Here is a 20,419-nt window from a genome sequence, read left to right as displayed (position 1 = left end):
TGTCACCACCAGGCATCTACTTCTACAAGCCAGGGATTCAACCATCCAAGTCTGTACTCATCTAGGCATCACTATAAATTGGGAAAAGTCTGTCTTGTCGCCCCTCTCCATATATGAAATTTATAGGCGCAGAAATAGACACAGTTGCAATGATGGCTTGCCTTCCTTCAGACAGAGTGCAAAATCTAAGACAACAAATATACAGCCTGCATCCCCATCACAAGGTCAAAGTGAAGACAGTGCTCAAGCTACTGGGAACCATGGACTCTACTATAGCTCTACTTCCGTTAGCCAGACTACATATGAGAATTCTGCTGTGACTACCTTTTTCCCAGTAGTCTCTTCAGCAACTGTCCCTGTCTCATCCCATTTTAATAACAGAATCTTGCAAAAAGGACCTTCGTTGGTGGATCCAGTCCAATCAACTAACGATAGGGAGACCATTCATTCCTCGCCAACCCGTTACTACTGTGACCAAGAATGCCTCCCAGATTGTTGGGGGGGGGGGCATTATCTAGGAAGGACAGTCCAAGACACATGGCAAGAACATGAGGCTCACTTGCATATCAATGTTCTAGAGATGAGAGCAATGCTACTAGCGTTGTAAGCACTTCACGGCTTTCTTTCTCTAGGGACAATAGCAGTCCAATCAGACAATATGTCAGGGGTATGGTATATAAACAAACAAGGGGAAACCAGATCCTACCCCCTTATCTCAAAAGGCCCTACGTGTTTGGCAGTGGGCGATATCTTCCCAATGCTTTCTAGTTGCAATGCATATCCTGGGGAGAACCAATGTGATAGCCGACAAGCTCAGCAGGGCAATCTTGATGCCTCACAAGTGGTCTCTGAGTCAGAAAGTCATGGAAGATTTTCCACAAATGGGGACAGCCTTGCTGCGATCTGTTTGCCACCCCAATGAACACCAAATACAGCAGCTACTTCACCCTTATCCCCCCGGGGAGACACAGAGAGATGCACCTGTCCACAATTGGCCCTTGGGACTTCTTTATGCTTTTCCTCCCTTTCCGCTAATATCGACAGTTATCCAGAAAGCAAAGTCTTTGAGAAGCAGAATGATACTCATCACTCCTTACTGGCCACTTCAGATTTGGTTCTCCTTCCTCAGGCCTCACCTTCTGGACGATCCATGGACTCTGGACCCAGTACCAGACCTTCTGACACATATGTCAGGCACGTTCCATCCCTGTCTCCACACCCTCAACTTGACAGCGTGGCTGCTCCACTTCCATCTCAGGTCAGGCTTTACGATTTCTCCCCTGCAGTTACACATATCCTGACGTCATCTCCTAAACCTTCTACAAGAAAATTGTATGCTAGCAAATGGAAAAGATTTTCCCTTTGGGCGCAAGCTAGAAACATAGATCCATACACAGCCTCCATTCCCTTAGTATTAGAATTTCTAACCAAACTTTGTCATCAGGGATCAGCTGCTGCTACTACAGTCAAAGTTCAATTAGCAGCTATCTCCAGTTTTCATTTGGGGCAACATGAACCTAATCTTATGGCTCACAGATTGTGTAAATCATTTTTAAAAGGCATTACCTTACTAAGACCTTCTTTTCAAGAACTTATATCTCCCTGGGATTTAAATTTTGTTCTTTCAAAACTTACCTCACTGCCTTTTAAACCTTCACATACATGTGATTTAAAGTTCCTTTCCTGAAAGACCATTTTTCTAGTAGCCATTACGTCCACCAGAAGAGTGTCAGAGCTGCAAGCACTCTGTCAAACCACTTAACTTGATATTCAGTTTCCCTTCGCACTAACCCTTCCTTCTTCCCCAAGATTTGTTCACAATCAAATATTAATCAAACTATTGAACTGCCAGTATTTTTTCCAAATCGTACAAACAAAGCGGAATATAAGTTTCATCACCTTGATGTACACCAACAGTTAAGGTTCTATCTTCATAGAACCAAAGAGTTTAGGAAATCAAACCAATTATTTATATCTTTTTCGGAGACGAGAAAAGGAATGTCAGTCTCCAAGATGACGTTATCAGACTGGATTTCAAATTGCATATCTTTTATTTACTCTTCTAATGGCAAAGAGCTCCCATTTAAAATTAAAGCTCATTCCACCAGATCCATATCTTTTCAAGCCAGAATTCCAATGGACAGTATATGTGCAGCAGCAACTTGGGCTACCCCTCATACCTTTATTACTCATTACAAATTGGACTTGGCCTCCAGGGGTAGAGCCTCCTTTGGTTCCACGGTTCTTAGGGATATATTGAGCCACCCGAGAAAAAGGTGCTAGGGACCCTGTCCCATATGTAAGAATGAAGGCGCTGTAGGACTACAGAACATAAAGAAGTTATGTACTCACCATAACATTCCATGTTTGCAGTCCATCTCGCCCTTCATTCTTACAAACCCACCCAACTTCCTCTGTCCATATATCCTTGGAGGATCTGGAGACAAGATAATGTATGTCTTCGTTAGATTTGGAGACCTTTCACCTATTGTTTTTCCTTGTGGAAATACTTTTATATCACTATTATAGACAGCAGCACTTTTATATCACTATTATAGACAGCAGCAAACAAGATCTGGGGATTATTACTAGTTCATTATGGGATACCTACCTTGCCACGAGCTAACGTAGAGACTTCAAGCTTTGTAATCGTCCGAGTCGGAGCCGAGGATTTTCTCTGAACCCATATGTAAGAATGAAGGGCGAGATGGAGTACAAACATGGAATGTTATGGTGAGTACATAACTTCTTTTTTGCCTGCACTAGACCGAGGTTAAGTATTAATGCAACTGAGTTTGCAGTTGTGAAAGCCTTAAGATGAAATATTTTCAAACCTTGTACATAGCATAGTTTGGGAATTATTGATGCAAATATGAACAAGCAATATTTGACGCCTAGAGGTGTCAGTAATAGTTAAATGCAGATGCACCTGGAAGCATCACCTGGATGTTATGAGTTAAAGTAGCCACAATCCCTGTTTGCAAACATGGTTGCTTAAATGACACGGCATACTGTGTGTTTTCTGAGCAATTAGCGGCTTTGTATTAGAGTAGTACCTTGCAGGATGTGCAGTAGTAAGTCCCACCTAAACCTTGCCCACCATCCAACAATCGGTTAAACGTAAGTAATATTTATAGTGATGGCAGCATGAATATTCATTGTCTATTTGTAGTTTACCATTTTGCTCAGTGTAGTGAGATCTCACAGTTGATGTATTTAATTAATGGGGGTGTGGGGGTGCAGGTGGGCTTGCCCCCCTGCAAAATGAAGGAAAAAGAAATAACATTATAACTGCAAATATTGTTTTTTGACTTCGCTTATGCAGGGGGCAGGCCCCCCTCGCACCCCTCCCCCAAATTAAATATACCAACTCCAAGATTGCATTACAAGACAAAAGGGTAAAGTATGAATAGGCAAGGAATATTCATGCCGCATCTGCATGCCTGTTAATCATGCATATTTCCCATAGGGTGATGCGCCCCTTTTACCTGTCATTCAGTAAAACCACACCCACATCTTTGCTGAACGGCCTGCGAGGTACTACACTAATACAAAGCCCAATTAAAATTGTAGCAAGAGTTCCTTTTCTCCTTGCATTTCATACAGTGAAAGGCAATTTTTTGGGCCTCAACTTCCTGATCACTTCTTTTTTTTCCCCTTGTCATGCGTTTGCTCAGGGCAACTGACTTCCTAACTACAGCTCTGCTCTTGATAGTACCATCACTGGAATTCTATGCACTGTCTCTAACATGTCCTGCAGGCATGATTGAATACCAATACCAGTGGTGTAAATACAGTAGAAAACAGTGATGAAGAACATGCAATCTAATGCAACAGCTGACCAAGATGCAGCTCTTGTAACAAAACATGCACTTGCAGGTATTGTTTAAAAATTGGTAGAATGAAAATAAGTGTGTCTACTAATGTTTGAATCTTTGCCTCACTCATCACTAGTATGTTTTGTGCAAAAACTAGGGCAGTCAGGTCATAACATCTCAGAAATGCTCAAGATTTTTCCCTTAAGTACAGGCTAAGTTAATAAATGAGTTGGTTTAAAAGCTTTTAGACTACTGCAGTAATCTGAGACAGACTTCAGCAATTTCTTGCAGTCACCCTTCCGAACAAGCTCAGAAAGAGGCTGCAAAATGTGAATGGAAAGCTCATGTGACTTTGATAAAGACAGGCTAGAATTGTCCCTTAAAGGTTATTAGTCTCTCTGTTTAATGTGTTATAAGTATTTGTTTGCTGTATTGTGTACTCTGTGTGTATGTTTGTAATAGTAACATTTATCTTCATTCTGTCACACTCCTTGTTATTCATTATTTTCTTTTACTTCTTGAAGAAGGGTCTGTACCTGAGGATACAGGTGGTGCTGTCTTTAATGGAGAAAAGAAGGTCCTTTATTATTCAGATGCTTTGACGGAAATTGCCTTTGTTGTGCCGTCATCAACAGAATCATCTGGTAAGAACAAATAATCAGAGCTGCTAAATATTTTTTGTAGAAGTTTTGTTTGTTCGTTTGTTTTGTTACCAGTCCATACTCCTGACCATCACTCTTTTCAGTGACCCATTTGTTCCTCCAGCAGCATGAAAGTTGTAGTCCATCCATTTTCCTTGGGATGGGAGTAGAGAGTAAGTAATGGTGACATCCGTAAAGGAACACCCCCCCCCCCCCATGCATGGGCCAGTTAGTGCTTTTGGGGTTGAGTGTAGTGCCGGACTGTCACTCACTTCCACAAGTGGCACAAGCTTGTGGACATCCACATCCTTTGGGGGTTCTCTGATGTCAACTGAGAAACACGAATGGAGAAAATGGCCCCAGGCACATGCCCCCTCTCCTGCCACCCAGGGAAAGATGCGTGGGTACAGTCGCTTCATTCCTGTCCAAGCCCCAGTCATTTACTTCAGTGTTAGGACCACAAGTTACTCTATAGAGTCATCTGTGTTATAGCCATTTTATGAAGTACTTTTACCTGCAACTGCCTTTTGGAGGCATTAAGTTCATTTAGTCAGCTGTTATATTCATATTTGTAAATCATGTCAGGTTCACATAATCCATTCATCCTCAACCCCTTTTCCCAGTTTTGCACATGGGGTTTGGGTGTCACTTCAACAGTAACAGTCATGTAAAGCCAAGATTTTACACCACTTGGTGGCTAGCCCTGCCAGTGATAAAAATGTATTCAGAACTTATACTCATTTTGCTCAAAAAAATGTTCTTATGCTCTTAATCTGACTTGTATAATCAAGTAATACATCAGTAGTAAAGAAAATGTGCATATTTGTTAATGAAGTCGAACATAAAAAAAAGCAAATGTAAGCTAATGCTTTGTGTACTTATTAGGAAAATAACAAGTAAAGAGTATTAGCATATTAAGCATGTTAAGAAGTTTGACATTAGATCACTGTTGCAGTAGCCTAAGCTCTTTGGGTCTTCTCCATGCCACCTGCCAACTTTTCAAAGCTTAAGAGTGCCCCCACCATGTGCTGTAAATATCAGGAACTTCTATAAAAAGACAGAGCCCAAAAACACTAAAGAAATGTGCTTCGTGGAACTGTTGGCCAGCTAGTAGTACTTCAAGGCCGAAAATAATCAACTGTTAGAGCAAACCTTACAGAAATTTAATTGTCTGAGGAAAGCTTCTTTATCTGATCTTGTAATTTTCATTCATTCCTCTACTGATGGGTCTTGGGTCTGACTCTGTAGCTTCTCCCAGATCCTTGGATCCAAACTCTCAAGCTCCTCACTTTACCCATAATGCCATGACAACCTAACATGCTTCTGATCTTATTTGCTGCTACTTAGCTACAGACATGGATCCTTTCACTCTCAAGATTTTTGGGTGATTTCTTAGTTGGAATAGTGAATTATTACCAGATTTTTCCTTCTCGCTCCTTTTTCTTACCTACCTTCCTTGTTCAGTGTTTATTTTGCCTACTCTGATTTTCTGTGCAGTTGTTACCAATTTCTCAGTACTTTTCTTTAGTACCATTGCTGATACTTTGGTCTCTCAAATTTTTATTCTACTTCTCCCTTTTAGAGTATTTCTCGACTCCCCTTGTTGGTAGCTATCTTTTCTATCTTTTCTAATACAGGAAAAAAAAGGTAGTAGTTTTTTGTTAGTTATCGTTTATCCGTATCTTACTTAGGCCAGCAAAATACCACACTCAGATGCCCACATGGCATGCGTACACTGTTTATGCGCTGGACATTTAGACGTGGACTGCTGTGTTTTTGCTGGTTTCAACTCTAGGGCACTCAGACAGGGTGAACAAGCTTGTATTAAAGGATGTTCTCCCTTATACTCCTGCTTCATCTGGGGCTCAAACCCCTCTAAGAAAATTGGTAATGGAAAGCCTGAATCGTCTCCCCAAAGATAAAGACTTTCATAAAAGGTCATTAGATCCCAAATTTTCTTCAGTTCTTTTGTCGAAGCCCCCTGCCCCCAACCATCTTGGATCTGTCAATTTTGAAATCAAAATCACCTCTGATCATATCTGATCACCTCTTCCTCTACGGGATCCAGTCACATTTCGTCTCCTTTCACCCTTCTTAGAGGAATCCCCCATAAACATTTTAGACCTCTGCCCTTGACCTGTTTTCTTGGCTTTTCAGGTGTTTTTCTGAGGCTAATGTGAATAGGATGATGAGGAAATTCCTCTGAGTTCAGGTCCAGATGGAGATACTGTAGGCTCCATCTTCCATTCTGTCTGTGAGCCAACCTTTGACTAACATCCCCTTTGGTCTCTCCTTCTCCTATCTGACTTACTGTTTCAGAGACTTCAGATCTGAGTCCACTTTTGGAGCCAGAGGATTCTTGGAGTCAGAGCATCAGTGCCAGATCCAGGGGTCTAGAGTCAATTGTGAAGCTGTTGGAGCCATCCCTTCGGCTTCAGCACTGGACAGCATGGGTCCAATTCTATCCTTAGGCGGAGTGCTAGGAGGAGCTGTCAGTTGAGGAAGCATTGGCTCCTTTGCCATAGACTTTGGTTTCCTGTAGACGCTCTGCCTTCGAGACTGTAGAGAGAGTCTGCTCATTACCTAGAGAAAGGACGTCCCTATCTCCTTCAGTTCTTTGCTCTGGGCCTCGTTCTTCTATTCCACTGGGACAGCCAGCCTGCTCAAGTCTCTAGTCAGTCCTTCAGGACTCCCCCATCTCTTCTGATACCTCTCTAGACCACCTCATTGATTAGGTCCCTCGGAAGAGAACTTGTAGTAGGAGATACCTAGATTCCCCTCAGGAATTTCTCATGAAGGACACTGATTTTGATGAAGGGGAAGGGTCCCCCAGTTCTGCACCTGAAAACATCTTGTTTGGAGATATTTTAGAGCTCTTAAAACAGAAAGGGTTCTTTAGACACCCCTTTTGAAGAGGAGTTAGGGCTCTTGGAGGATTTTGGGTCTAGCCTGGCTATGTCTTGGTTGACTCCCCTGCTGATGAACTTACAGATTTCATTTCTTACCGGGAGTGGAAGGAATTGGATACTGTGGAGCCTGTCCCTAAATATTCACACAAAATCTTAGCCTTTCCCAAGGACAGAACCCACTGCAGGAAGGGTGTCCCAGTTGATGCCATGGCTGTGGGAGTAAGACCTAAAAAGTGCTTGTGGAGCAGAGCTGTTCTGTCCATCCCCCTAACAGGGAGTCCAGGGCCTTGGACAGATTTAGTAAGCACATGTACACTTCAGTGACCTTTGCTGTGTGCTTGCTGAATTACCTGACACATTTTAAAAGATTACAAAGAGATTTGTCTGAAGAACTCTCCAATCTCTTTCTGAGTCCATGTCTGCAGAGGACCAAAATAGTTTCCTCACAACTGACCACTCTTCAATTAATATCTTATGCGTCAGTGAGGCTGATCTCCCATTTAGTGGAAGGTATCTCAAAGGCAGCAGTTTCAGGCATAACCATCAGGAGACATGCATGGATGTGACTGTGACTTTGCAGAGCCCTTTAAGTCTTCATTCATCTCTGTTCCCTTTGATGGATATTCCTTATTTGGCTCTAAAGTGAAGGACACACACTTCAGATGTGAGCAAGAAGGAAAGACCCTGTCTGCCACAGGGTTTCATTTTTCTACCCCTCAAAGACCCTTTTCCTGGAGTCAATGCGGAGGTAGGAAGGTGTGGTTCCATAAATCCTAATGCCCTTTTTAAGATTCATGAGGAGAGAGTTCTGCTAGGGACAGAGGGGGGAACTCAAACTGAAGATGCTGCCCTTACGGCAGAGGTGGCCTACAAAACCAGGGATTCTTGGACACCTCCTTGGACAAATGCTATCAGCACTCCTGAAAAAAAGCCCAACTGTTGCCCACTGAAGATAGTCGGGTGCATTTGTATCTGCAGCAAAGAGCCTGGCTATCCACAACAAAAGATTTCTGTATGCAGGGAATTATATCCAGAGGTTATATCATACCATTTTTCTAAATTCCCCGTACAAGAATGAAAAACATCCCAGATGTTCCACCCAGTCAGAGGGAAGCAGTAGCATTAGAAATAGAAAAGCTGCTAGAAAAGAGAGTCATCCAAAAGGTTCTCCCAGACCAGAGAGGATCTGGAACCTATTGAAGATTCTTCTTAGTGTCAAAGAAGACAGGAGACATGAGGCCCATCCTGAATCTCAGGAAACTAACCTAGTTTGTGCAATAGTCAAGGTTCTGGATGATCACAGGTCAGTCAATTTTGCCTGTACTGTGAAAGAATGATTGGATGTGGTCGATAGATCTTCAAGATGCTTACTATCACATCAAAATGAACAGGTGCTCCAAAAGATATTTGTGCTTCAGCTAGAGACACTCATTACCAGTTCAGACAACTACCCTTTAGTCTCACCACAGCCTCCAGAATGTTCATCAAATGCATGGTGGTGGTGGCTGCTCACTTGAGACTGCTGGGATTCCAAGTGTTTCCATATCTAGACAACTGGCACCTAACTGTACCAACCAGGCAACTCCTCCTGCAGGCAAGGGACTACTTGCTCCAGTTATGCCTCTATCTAGGCATTACAGTAAATTACAGCAAATCACAACTCACACCTACACGGATTCTGGGGTTCATAGGTGCTCATATAGACACAATCAGAGGGCCTCTCTTCTTGCAGCTCAAATCCTGACACTTAGACCCCAGGTCAGGAAAGTAATGTAACATTCTTCTTTTCCAGCATGACTAATTTTACAAGCCTTGGGATCCATGGCAGCTGCTATCAGTCTCGTCCCTTTAGCCAGGTTTCTCATGCGAATTTCACAATAGACACTGTGTCTTTCCAGTGATCCATTCTTCAGTATCTTTAACTGCTCCAGTCAAGATCACACAAGTGTGCAAAAGATGTCTTCTTTGGTGGATTCGTTCAAATGAACTCACTGAAAGATCTCTATTTGTTCTTCCCCTGCCCACGGCCACAGTGACCACAGTTGCCTCCTAACTTGGGGGGGGGACTACTTGGGAAGGACAGTCCAAGGCACGTGATCCCCCGAAGAGACCAAGAAGCATATCAGTTTCCTATAAATGAGAGCAGTACTCCTAGCATTGCAGGCCTTTCAAGACGTTCTCCAAACCGGGACAATTGCAATTCAGACAGACAGTATATCATTGGTCTGCTATATCAACAAACAAGCGGAAACCAGATCTTACCCTATTTGTCAAGAAGCTAAAGTTGCTTTCTGATAGCAACACATATCCCAGGGGGTCCAGCATAATTGCAGACAAATTAAGCAGGTCTATTCTAATGCCTCACGAGTGGTCTCTCAACACAAAGGTGGTGGAGAGGATTTTCCATCAATGGGACCAACCATGCTGCAGTCTTTTTGCATCTTCCCTCAACAAGTGCAGCAGGTTCTTTGCCCTGATCTCCTCTGTAAAGGAGTCCCCAAGGGAGACTCTGCTGTATGCTTGGCCCACCGATCTCCTTTGCGCTTACCCCCCCCCCCCATTACCCCTCATTCCCAAATTTCTTCAGAAAGCATGTCAATTGAAGACAGTTATCCTGATCGCCTCTTACTGGCCTCATCTTATCTGGTTTCCCTTCTTTTGGCCTCATCTTCTACGTCCACCCTGGATTCTGGATCCAACTGCAGACCTACTGTCTTACCTGGCATATATGATTCATCCAGACATTTCAGGCCTCAAATTAACTGCATAGTTTCTCCAATTCTATTGATTGCTAGACAGCCCAGGCTCTCCTCCTCTGTTTGTCACATTCTATTATCACCCCACAAAGCTTCCACTGGAAAAGTTTATAAAAGTAAATGGAACAGATTTGTTTTTTGGGCACATAAAAAGAATTTGGATCCATTTTAGCAGCGGTTTCTAAGGTTCTTGATTTTTTTTAGCTACAATTTTTAGTGAACTAGTTAGCTCTTCAGCTGTCAGAGTATAAATAGCAGCTATTTCTAACTCAACCTTAGCTTCCTCCAAGATTTGCAAAACCTTTCCAAGAGGAATATATTTACTTAGACAATGTCTAAAGGATCCTACTCCTCCTTGGGATTTAAATGTTTTTCGAGCCTTAACCCAATTCCCCCATGACCCATCAGCTAAGTCTGAACTAAGATTTTTGACCTGGAAAACTGTTTTCTTAGTTGGTATTGCTCCTATCAAAAGTGTGTCTGAACTTCAAGCTCTTTCTTCTAAACCTTAGTTAATTTTTCACAAGGATAGAGTATCTCTATGGACCAGTCCTTCCTTTCTTCTTAAGGTGGTGTCAAAATCTAATATTAATCAGGTTTTCAACTTTGTAATCTTCTTTCCAAAAATTTCAAAGGAGAATATATGTTACACCTGTTGATGTTAACAGTTACATTTTTACCTTCACAGAATCAAAGAATTGAGGAAATCCAAACAATTATTTGTTTCGTTTTCTGAGTCAAAATTAGGCAAACTGGATGACTTTAACCAAATGGTTGACTGACTGTGTATTACCTTTGTTTATGAAAAAGTGGGTTTGCCTTTACCAAAGCCACCAAAAGCCCATTCCACCAGTTCTATGGCAACTTCTTCAGCCTTTTTGTCTAGAACTTCCTTCAGTGAAATTTGTGCAGCTGCAACTTGGGCTAATCCTTATACCTTTATTACTTATTACCAATTGGATCTGCCGTCTAGGGGAAGAGCAACCTTTGTTTCAGCTGTGCTCAGGAATATCCTTCTTTAGAGTCCTTCCGGGATTTAGGTAGCTGGGGACTCTGTTCCAACAGTTAAGGAATGAATGAAAATGACAACATCAGATAAAAAAGTTATGTACCCACCATAACGTTCCATCTGTGTATCCATTTTCATTCTTCCTCAACTTTCCACTCACCAACCCCCTCCTGACTTTACTCCTGGAAAAAATGAAGGATATTGAAGGAACCTCTGTTCCCTTGTTTGAGTCCCATATTTCGTTATTTTCTGATTCTCTGCTACTCTGCAGGTCTGTGGGCAGCAAACTAGATCTGAGGTATGCAGGGTGACTAGGGTATTTTGGGTAAAGTAAGGCACTCGAGAGTTTGCGTTCTTCAGTCTGGAAGAAGCAGCTGAGCTGAATCTGAGGAGTGGATCTGAACCCAACAGTTGAGGAAGAATGAAAATGGACAACACAGATGGAACATTATGGTTAGTAGGCAAGTTTTTTGCCACTTCCTGTCAGGGGAGATTTTGTGTGAATGCATTTGTGGGAAAAATTGTGTAAAATATTTATTTATTTATTTTATTTTATTTATTTTGCTTTTGTTCCTAGACCTACATGATTTTGTAGGTTTCATGTGTAAGGGGCATGGTGCTGTTTTTGTGGGTGCTGTCAGTGGTTTGCTTATCTCAGCTGCACCTTACAGCTGTTTAAAGTTTTAGTGACCTTTTCAGGTGCCACTACCAATCCTCAGTGCTTCAGTCTTAGCTTAACCATGGAAGCATTTACCAGTCTCCACTGTTGTTCTTTCCTTTGTCCATAAGAAGAATAAAGTTGTCAGGAAGGCTCTGGTTGTGCTTTATTGACTGATGGGTGAATCTGCTGTGTCCAGTTTTGGTTCCACAAACCCACTCATCTTTTTACTCTGCTGTCTCTGGTGCATCACATACAGGCAATAAGAAGCAGAGGGGTAGACACATCCTCTGCATCTATATGGATGTCCTCTGTGGCAAGGGAGAACCACTGATGTTCTTCGTGTTTCACTGTTGCAGTCATCACTTGTGGGTTATCCCTGCTGTGGTAGCCCTCGGCCGGCCTGAATTACCAGAGTCAATTTTTTTTTGCATGTGTGTTTTTGTGTGTGTATAGATCTATATCTATCTATCTATCTATATATATATATATATATATATATATATATATATATAGATCTATATATATATGCACACAAAAACCCTTAACCCCCACTTCCCTCTTCAAAAAAACAGTTTAAGCAGTAAGGAGCCAATAAACATAATGTTGGAAGGATAGAGGTGGGCAGCAGCATGTTGTAGGCATGGTACAGAAGGAGTAAGCGCTTTTGCGATCTACCCAGATCGCTTCTTCAGACTGTATTACAATGTCATCTTATCTAACCAAGCATTTTAAACCTTCAATCATTAACACATTGCAGTTAATTAATCACAATTACCTAATTAAAACATGGGAGTGGTTCCCTTTCAATAAAAACTTTTTAAAAATCCAAAACGTCTTACTTTGCCATTCTTTTGTATCATCTTATATCTAAACAAATTACTTATAAAAAACAGGTCAGTATATATGATACAATAGAAACATAAAATGTTAATAAAAAATATTAGCAAAACATTACCTATGAAAATGCATGTGTATATATGTGCATATTATTATAACATAGGCCTAACTAAGCTAGATCACAACCATTTGGCAGACAAAATTCTTAATTTCATTTAATATACTTGAATTCATTATAAATATAGACATAAAGCAAAGGCAACATATTATATAATAAGGCATGGATATAATTAAATGTCATATTAAAAACATAAATAAACATTTAGTGCTTCAAATGTGCTTTAAGGAAGGGTTTAAGTGATACTGCATCATTTATTCCTGGATGTTTATCTGCATTTAATTTTATAATCCACTTCTGTTCTAGTTCTTCAGTTTTATTTTTTATATCACCTCCTCTAAGGCCTTTCTTAACTACCTCAAGCACAAAGAATTTAAAATGATGTTCTTTCCCTTCTTTTTGAATATGTTTGGCTAGAGCATTAGTTTCTTTACCTGTCGCAATGTCTCTCATATGTACTAGAATACGTTCTTTTAGCATCCTATTCGTTTTACCTATATAGTATGCTTTGCATATTTGACAAAAACTGAAAAATACTACGTCAGTAGTTCTACAGTCTGCATATATATTTGCTTCTATTTTAAATTTACTCACTGGATGAAAAAAGGTAGTGCAGGAAAAAATATGTATGCATGCTATACATTTTCTACAGGGGTAAGTACCTTTCCTCTGTGCTGTAAATTCATGTATAGTATTATGTGATTTATGGCATAGCTGCCTTTTTAAAGACTTTTTATTAATGAAAGAAAAGTGTGGCGCAGACTCTATTACAGTTTCTAAATCCTTGGATGCAGTTAGAATATTCCAATTCTTTTTAAAAACATTACAAAACACATTTATATCGCTGGCATAAGTAATAGGAAAACATAGTCTTGTATCATTGTGTTGTCTATCCTTTGTCTCTTGATTTTCTATTCCCTCTGAGAAATAAGGACGGCCTTTCGTTCCTCTTACTGCCAGTGTTTCATTGATACATGCATCTATTTCAGAGTTGGAATAGCCTCTGCTAATAAACTCATCCATCAATATTTCTGTTGCTTGCTTAAGTTCACTGTCACTGTTGTATATTCTCATATTTCTAACCATCTGTCCTTTCAGGACATTTCTACTAACATGTTTGGGATGCATACTACCTTGATGCAGTAGGCAATTTTTCCTTGCCGGTTTCCTATATAAACTAGTTTAAAATATAAACTTTTTTAAAAAAATTGGAATATTCTAACTGCATCCAAGGATTTAGAAACTGTAATAGACTCTGCACCACACTTTTCTTTCATTAATAAAAAGTCTTTAAAAAGGCAGCTATGCTATAAATCTTATAATACTATACATGATGTTACATCACAGAGGTAAGGTACTTACCCATGTAGAAAATGTATGGCATGCAGATATATTTTTTCCTGCACTACCTTTTTTCATCCAGTTAGTAAATTTAAAATAGAAGCAAATATATATATGCAGACTGTAGAACTACTGACGTATATTTCAGTTTTTGTCAAATATGCAAAGCATACTATATAGGTAAAACGAATAAGATGCTAAAAGAACGTATTCTAGAACATATGAGAGACATTGCGACAGGTAAAGAAACTAATGCTCTAGCCAAACATATTCAAAAAGAAGGGAAAGAACATAATTTTAAATTCTTTGTGCTTGAGGTCATTAAGAAAGGCCTTAGAGAAGGTGATATAAAAAATAAAACTGAAGAACTAGAACAGAAGTGGATTATAAAATTAAATGCAGATAAACATCCAGGAATAAATGATGCAGTATCACTTAAACCCTTCCTTAAAGCATGACATTTGAAGCACTAAATGTTTATTTATGTTTTTAATATGACAGTTATATCCATGCCTTATTATATAATATGTTGCCTTTGCTTTATGTCTATATTTATAATGAATTCAAGTATATTAAATGAAATTAAGAATTTTGTCTGCCAAATGGTTGTGATCTAGCTTAGTTAGGCCTATGTTATAATAATATGCACATATATACACATGCATTTTCATAGGTAATGTTTTGCTAATATTTTTTATTAACATTTTATGTTTCTATTGTATCATATATACTGAGCTGTTTTTTATAAGTAATTTGTTTAGATATAAGCTGATACAAAAGAATGGCAAAGTAAGAAGTTTTGGATTTTTAAAAAGTTTTTATTGAAAGGGAACCACTCCCATGTTTTAATTAGGTAATTGTGATTAACTGCAATATGTTAATGATTGAAGGTTTAAAATGCTTGGTTAGATAAGATGACATTGTAATAAAGTCTGAAGACGCGATCTGGGTAGATCGCGAAAGCGCTTACTCTCTTTTTGTATAAATAAAAGGTAAATCTGTTGTGGAAGTCTGCAACTTCTTTATTTTACTATTTTGGTACTTTTGTGTTGTTGTTAGAGTGAACTCAGTACTTTGTCCATTTTCCTTGTATGGTACAGAAGGAAGCTCTCTTTTATCACTAGCATGATAGGTGCTCTTTTAGTTGCGTGAATAATGCTGTTGGCATGAGTGAGCCAAGTGGCTAGGCTCATTTTGCCTCTTTAACTTGCCAGAACATGAGCCCAAGCAGTGCTTTTCCTCATGCGTAAGCCTCTATCACACACACACACGTGAATTTACATCTAAGAATATGCACAGTGATCCACACCAGTCCATTCCATTTGCTCATAGAGGCCTGGGCACAGGATTTTGTGTTACCTGTTCCTTGTTTCTCAGTCCATTCCACAATCTGTCTTATTTTACAGTTTCAGTATATGTTTCCCAAGCATTTCAGTTCCTTATCCAGCTTCCTGTTAACTTTTGTGTAGTAACTTTCCCTTTCAACAGCTTCTTACTTTGTTGTCATTTCATAAATTCAGGATCCCATAGACTTAACAAATAATTCCAGACTAATAGCATAACACAGATTATCTGAAACAATTCTGTGTTAGTTTGTGATTGACTGTGCAACTGCATTGCAAGAAATTATTTAGTTTTATATTTTATTTTTACCTCTGTTTTTCGCTGTTTGTTGGAAGAAGAAGTAACTTGTAGACAGGAAGATTTACTTATATTTGTATATTGCTGTTTTTTCCCTCTAATTTTCACTTTGTTTTTAGAAAGGATAGATTATAAACAAACGAGCAAACTCTAGCCATTACAGGAGTCCTAGTCAGCTATAACACAGAATGCAGTGAGTGCAATCCAGAGTTTATCTGAAACAATCCCATATTAGTTTGCGACTTTTTTTTTATCTTTACTGTTATAACGAGGCACGACTGTGAGTGAGAGTGAGCATATGCTACTGCACACATTCATGTGTGATGTAAAGAAAGTCAGGCTTTTGTGTGACTAGCACAACTGGTATGGTGGGTCAGTTTAGTTTAGTTTTAGTTTAGTTTTATCTTGTTTGTGTGATTTTTCTCTTAGAAGTCAACTTAAACTCTCTTTGAATTCTAGGGTAACGGAATTTAACTGTCCTTTTAGAATTCTTAATTTGTTTGCTGTTGAAATCGGTTCTTTAAAGGAGTATGCCATTAATGATTTGCTAAAGCACAAGTATCATATACAGGTAGTAAATGCTATGCATATTTAAAGGTAACATCTGGTAACACTAGTGACCTTTGTTCCTCATCTCACATACTGCAGGATTTGCTTACCATTATTAGTCACAAGTCTAGACTTACTGTTGATGATTGCACTTGTGCATTTAGAACTGTTGTTACATATATTAATGACGGGAGTGATGAGATAAATAATAGGTAAAGTGCAAATAGAACACATTTAGGAAAGGAAGAGTCTAGATCACACATACCTTATTAAACATGATACTGCCGGTGACAACTTTGGAATTCAGAATACAGGTATTCAGCAGTCTTAGAATTCAGAGCACACGGAAGAAAAAAAAAAAAAAGAAAGAAGGACACAGAAGTTCACAAGTAACAAAGAAGAAAAAGAAATTGACTAATGTTGCAAATGCAGAGAGAATCCAGACAGATTATAGGGGCATTGTGCGATCAGAAAACTTCAGTCAACAGTAAAAGGCATCATCTTTTCCAAAAGAGGAGGTATTAATAAGAGGCAAGGGACAGGTAAAAAGGAAGAAATCAAAATTGAAGTTGGAAGGATTGAAAAACACTACTGTAAGGAAAAAAGAGGAGAAAGAGCAAAGTTTGACAACATGGCTTAATCTGTGAAAGCACAAAGCCGTCTGAATGAGAACTTTATGCTTGCAAATGTAATAAGTAATGAAAATGAGTGGGATTAATAAGACTAATGGTGATGAAGATCATTCCTTTGTAACAACTGATAGAGCAGATATTATAGCAATAACCCACGCTTGTGGTAATATTATTAATGACGCGGGTTTTGGTCCCGAGTCGGTGGCGAAGCCCAAAAAAGCAACCGTGGAGAATTATTTACCACCACCCATTACTTATCCTTATATATATTATATTATTTATGTGCTTTTAAGAAAAGAAACTGCTACTTTTCTTAAATTTACTGCCCTTCCGCCAGATGTCTGGCATCGGCGGCATGGCTGTTCTGATAGCGCCTGCGCCTTGATGCAGGCTGAGAAAAGCTTGGGCGAGCAAGAAGCAAAGCAAGTTGCTTTAGCTGTCTTCGCTATGTTAAATAGGTTATGTTTGGCGAAACCGAGCATAAAATAAAAATAAACATCGGACATCTGCTTATTATGCTTCTCGCTATGTTAAACCCATTGCTATATTTAACAATCATTTAAAAAAAGCGAAAAAAATGGAAGCATCCGAGGCGGGCGACGGACCCATCGTCTTTAACTTCCCTTCGATACGCGACGCCTGGCCAAGCGTGCGTTTTCAGAGATCATACTGAATTAGAAGTTGGAGATTCTTCATATCTGGTCAGAAGTGACATTCTTTTAATAGAATATTCTATTATTAGAGGAACTGATACTTGCAGAGAAGATGACGAATATTGAATCGCGTTATGCTTGCAGTAACAAAAATACAGGCTGGTTGGTACAGGTGATCTCATTTGCAAAAACTCTGACTGTTAGTAGAAAATTTACAACCATCTTAGATAGCATAGCTAGTACAGGTGTTAGGACATGTTTTTCACAAATCACATACAGAAAGGAGTCAGATCACTGTGAATGAAAACATTTTTGGGGTAAATTCCTACATGAAAAAAATGGCTGGATTAAAAAAATGGAAATGCATAGAGCATCCAAGCCTAATTTTGTGCAGATTTATTTAGACAGGATGGTGTGCACTTGTCAAGACAAGGGAAGAGAATTTTTGCAGCAGATATATTGCAGTATTTGACAAACACAAGACAGGATGTCAAAAATGTAACCGTTCATAGATAAAATCTGATGTACAGCTGGTGCTTGTTAATGCTTGAAGCATTAATAATAATGGTTTTGGAAAATTTGCTATATTCTCACAATATTGGTGTTATTGTTTGTAAAGCATAATTAAAGAACAAAGACTGGAAACCAGTTCTGTCAGGATATAAATATTTTTACTGTAACAGACAGTCTAACAAAAAAAAATCAGGTGGAGGTCTTATGATGGGGATTAAAGATTGCTATGAGACATGTGATTATTTAATGTTCAGTGATCCTGCCAGTACTGTAGATTGTGTAACTATGACAAGGAGGAGAATCCAGGAACATATAACTATTGGAGTGTATAGACCACCAAAGTCAAGTGCTGATGACCTTGAGGAATTCATTAATTTCTTGTGTGAAGCACAAGAGGGAAGAATAATAGTGGCCTTGGACTTAAATATTTAGAATATATGTTTAGGAACAATTACTACTACAGATTGTAAAAAAAAAAAAAAAAAAGCTTACTGTGGAACAGAGCATATGATACTTCCCATGTTCTATTTGTAAGCCATGCAGCTATCCATCAAGAGTACATCACTACCTAGCTGTTCTAATTTATTGATCAGTGTTTTGTGTATGACCCTATCAGAAGCTGAATTCTGTATAAAATTACATCATAGCACAATTTTTCACGTATGACTATTATACTGTTAATAGAATATCATATTTATTTTCCTAAGGAAGTGACTGTCATTTTTTCATCCGTCTTTATTGAATTATCACTTGTGACATAGGCAAATTTACATTCATATAAACTTAAACCATATTGACATAAACATTATACTTCACATATATTGCTGTATATCATATAACCTAAGCAATATTACATAAATTATTCAATTCCTGCTTTTTTTAAACAAGAAACATGTTCATTAAACCATCACTTAGTAATTTCTCCAAATCTTTTGGGTTTCTAATACCATGATGGTAATGAACCCCATTCCTAAGTTAAAGAATGATTAAAGTTCATGAAATTGGTATTGTTTCACTCTTTGATGTCAGCCAAAAGTGCTCTTTGCAGCACTCGCAGTGTGCCCAGTAATGACTCCTTCTGTAATTCATATGAAGTTACGTGTATTGGTAGCATATCTAAATATGATTGTAGACTCTTTTTTTTGTTTTTGTTTTTTTTTAATAAGACCCATTGCTTCTGCTGATATTGGAACTATCTGAGTAGCCCTCTTCCACATTGCTCTCGTTTCTGCTTGCAGATCGTAATATTTTATAACTTTGTGTGTGTCTGTATGCAAGGACACTGTAGTCACTGTGTGGTGGTTTCAATTATCGATGTTGCTTTTGTCTTCTTTTCTTGGACTACTATATCTGGTTTTCTAGCATCTATCTTTTGAATTGTTGGTAATGGGTGATCTCATGTGATGTAGACCATCATTTTCTATGAAGCTTTATGACTGTTTCCTGTGCTTTTCAGCCACTTCAAAACCATAATGTTTGCACAATCCCCAGTGCAACAGTCTCACCACTTTATTATGCCTTTTAGTATACAGACTTTCTGCCATTAGTATGTCACAACCAGCAACACGGTGTGCAATTGTTTCCAGTTCGGTTTTACAAAACCTACATTTGTCTGTTTCTCCCACATTTTCAATGGACTTTGTAAACCAGCGTGTACATAGACCACTGTCTTGAGCCGCCAATATTAACCTTTCATCTCTTGGTTTGAATTCAGCTCTCCTTAACCATTCCTGCGTTTGTTCTTGATCAACATGAGGTTCTTCCAGAGGTTTCTATACTTGCAACTCTATGAGCTTTCCACATTTCTTGCCCTTTTATCTGGTCCTTCACCTTACATTCTTTCTTTTGTTTTTTGGCACTTTCAGTTGCTGACTGATTTTTATCTACTTCTGATTTGATTTCCATTTCTGCTTGACATCGGTATGCTTCTGCTAAATTAAACAGAGGAGTCATCTTAGATATATTCTCCTCATGTTTCAAAACTTTCACTACATTTGGGTCTTGTGAGGCCAGCAGATATGTGTGGAGTCCCACGATTGCAGATCTGTACATGTACTCGGTTTCAAGGAGGTCCATCCCTCCTTCGGAACGGGGAATATATAATCTTGGTATGCACTGATTTTTATAGATCATTTGGTGAGCATGAAGCATCCTTCTTGTTTTAAAATCGAATTTGCCCAACACATTTTGGGGCCAATTAGTCACTCCAAAACTAAGTTAGGACAGGAAGGGCAAATTGGTTCATAGCTTGGATTTTATTCCTAGATGTCAGTGCTGTTTTCAGGATTAATTTTAGTCTTCTGAAGTATTCCTTACTAAGTTTTTTATACGCATTTGTTTT

At 39.0% G+C, this 20,419-nt stretch overlaps 1 protein-coding gene across 2 annotated transcripts in view; it reads left to right on the top strand.

Moving 5' to 3' along the window:
• RALGAPB (Ral GTPase activating protein non-catalytic subunit beta) overlaps positions 1-20,419 on the top strand; it is a 3,411,848-nt gene that overhangs the window by 2,883,026 nt on the left and 508,403 nt on the right. For both annotated transcript variants that reach the window (XM_044090192.1, XM_044090191.1), the window contains exon 25: positions 4,343-4,462. In XM_044090192.1, the coding sequence (XP_043946127.1) occupies positions 4,343-4,462 (120 nt within the window). The remainder of the gene's footprint in view (positions 1-4,342; positions 4,463-20,419) is intronic.

This window comes from Protopterus annectens, chromosome 12.part0, assembly GCF_019279795.1.
Source record: "Protopterus annectens isolate FY-2018-M chromosome 12.part0, PAN1.0, whole genome shotgun sequence".
Taxonomy (NCBI): domain Eukaryota; kingdom Metazoa; phylum Chordata; order Ceratodontiformes; family Protopteridae; genus Protopterus; species Protopterus annectens.
This window is presented reverse-complemented; position numbering and strand designations above follow the sequence as displayed.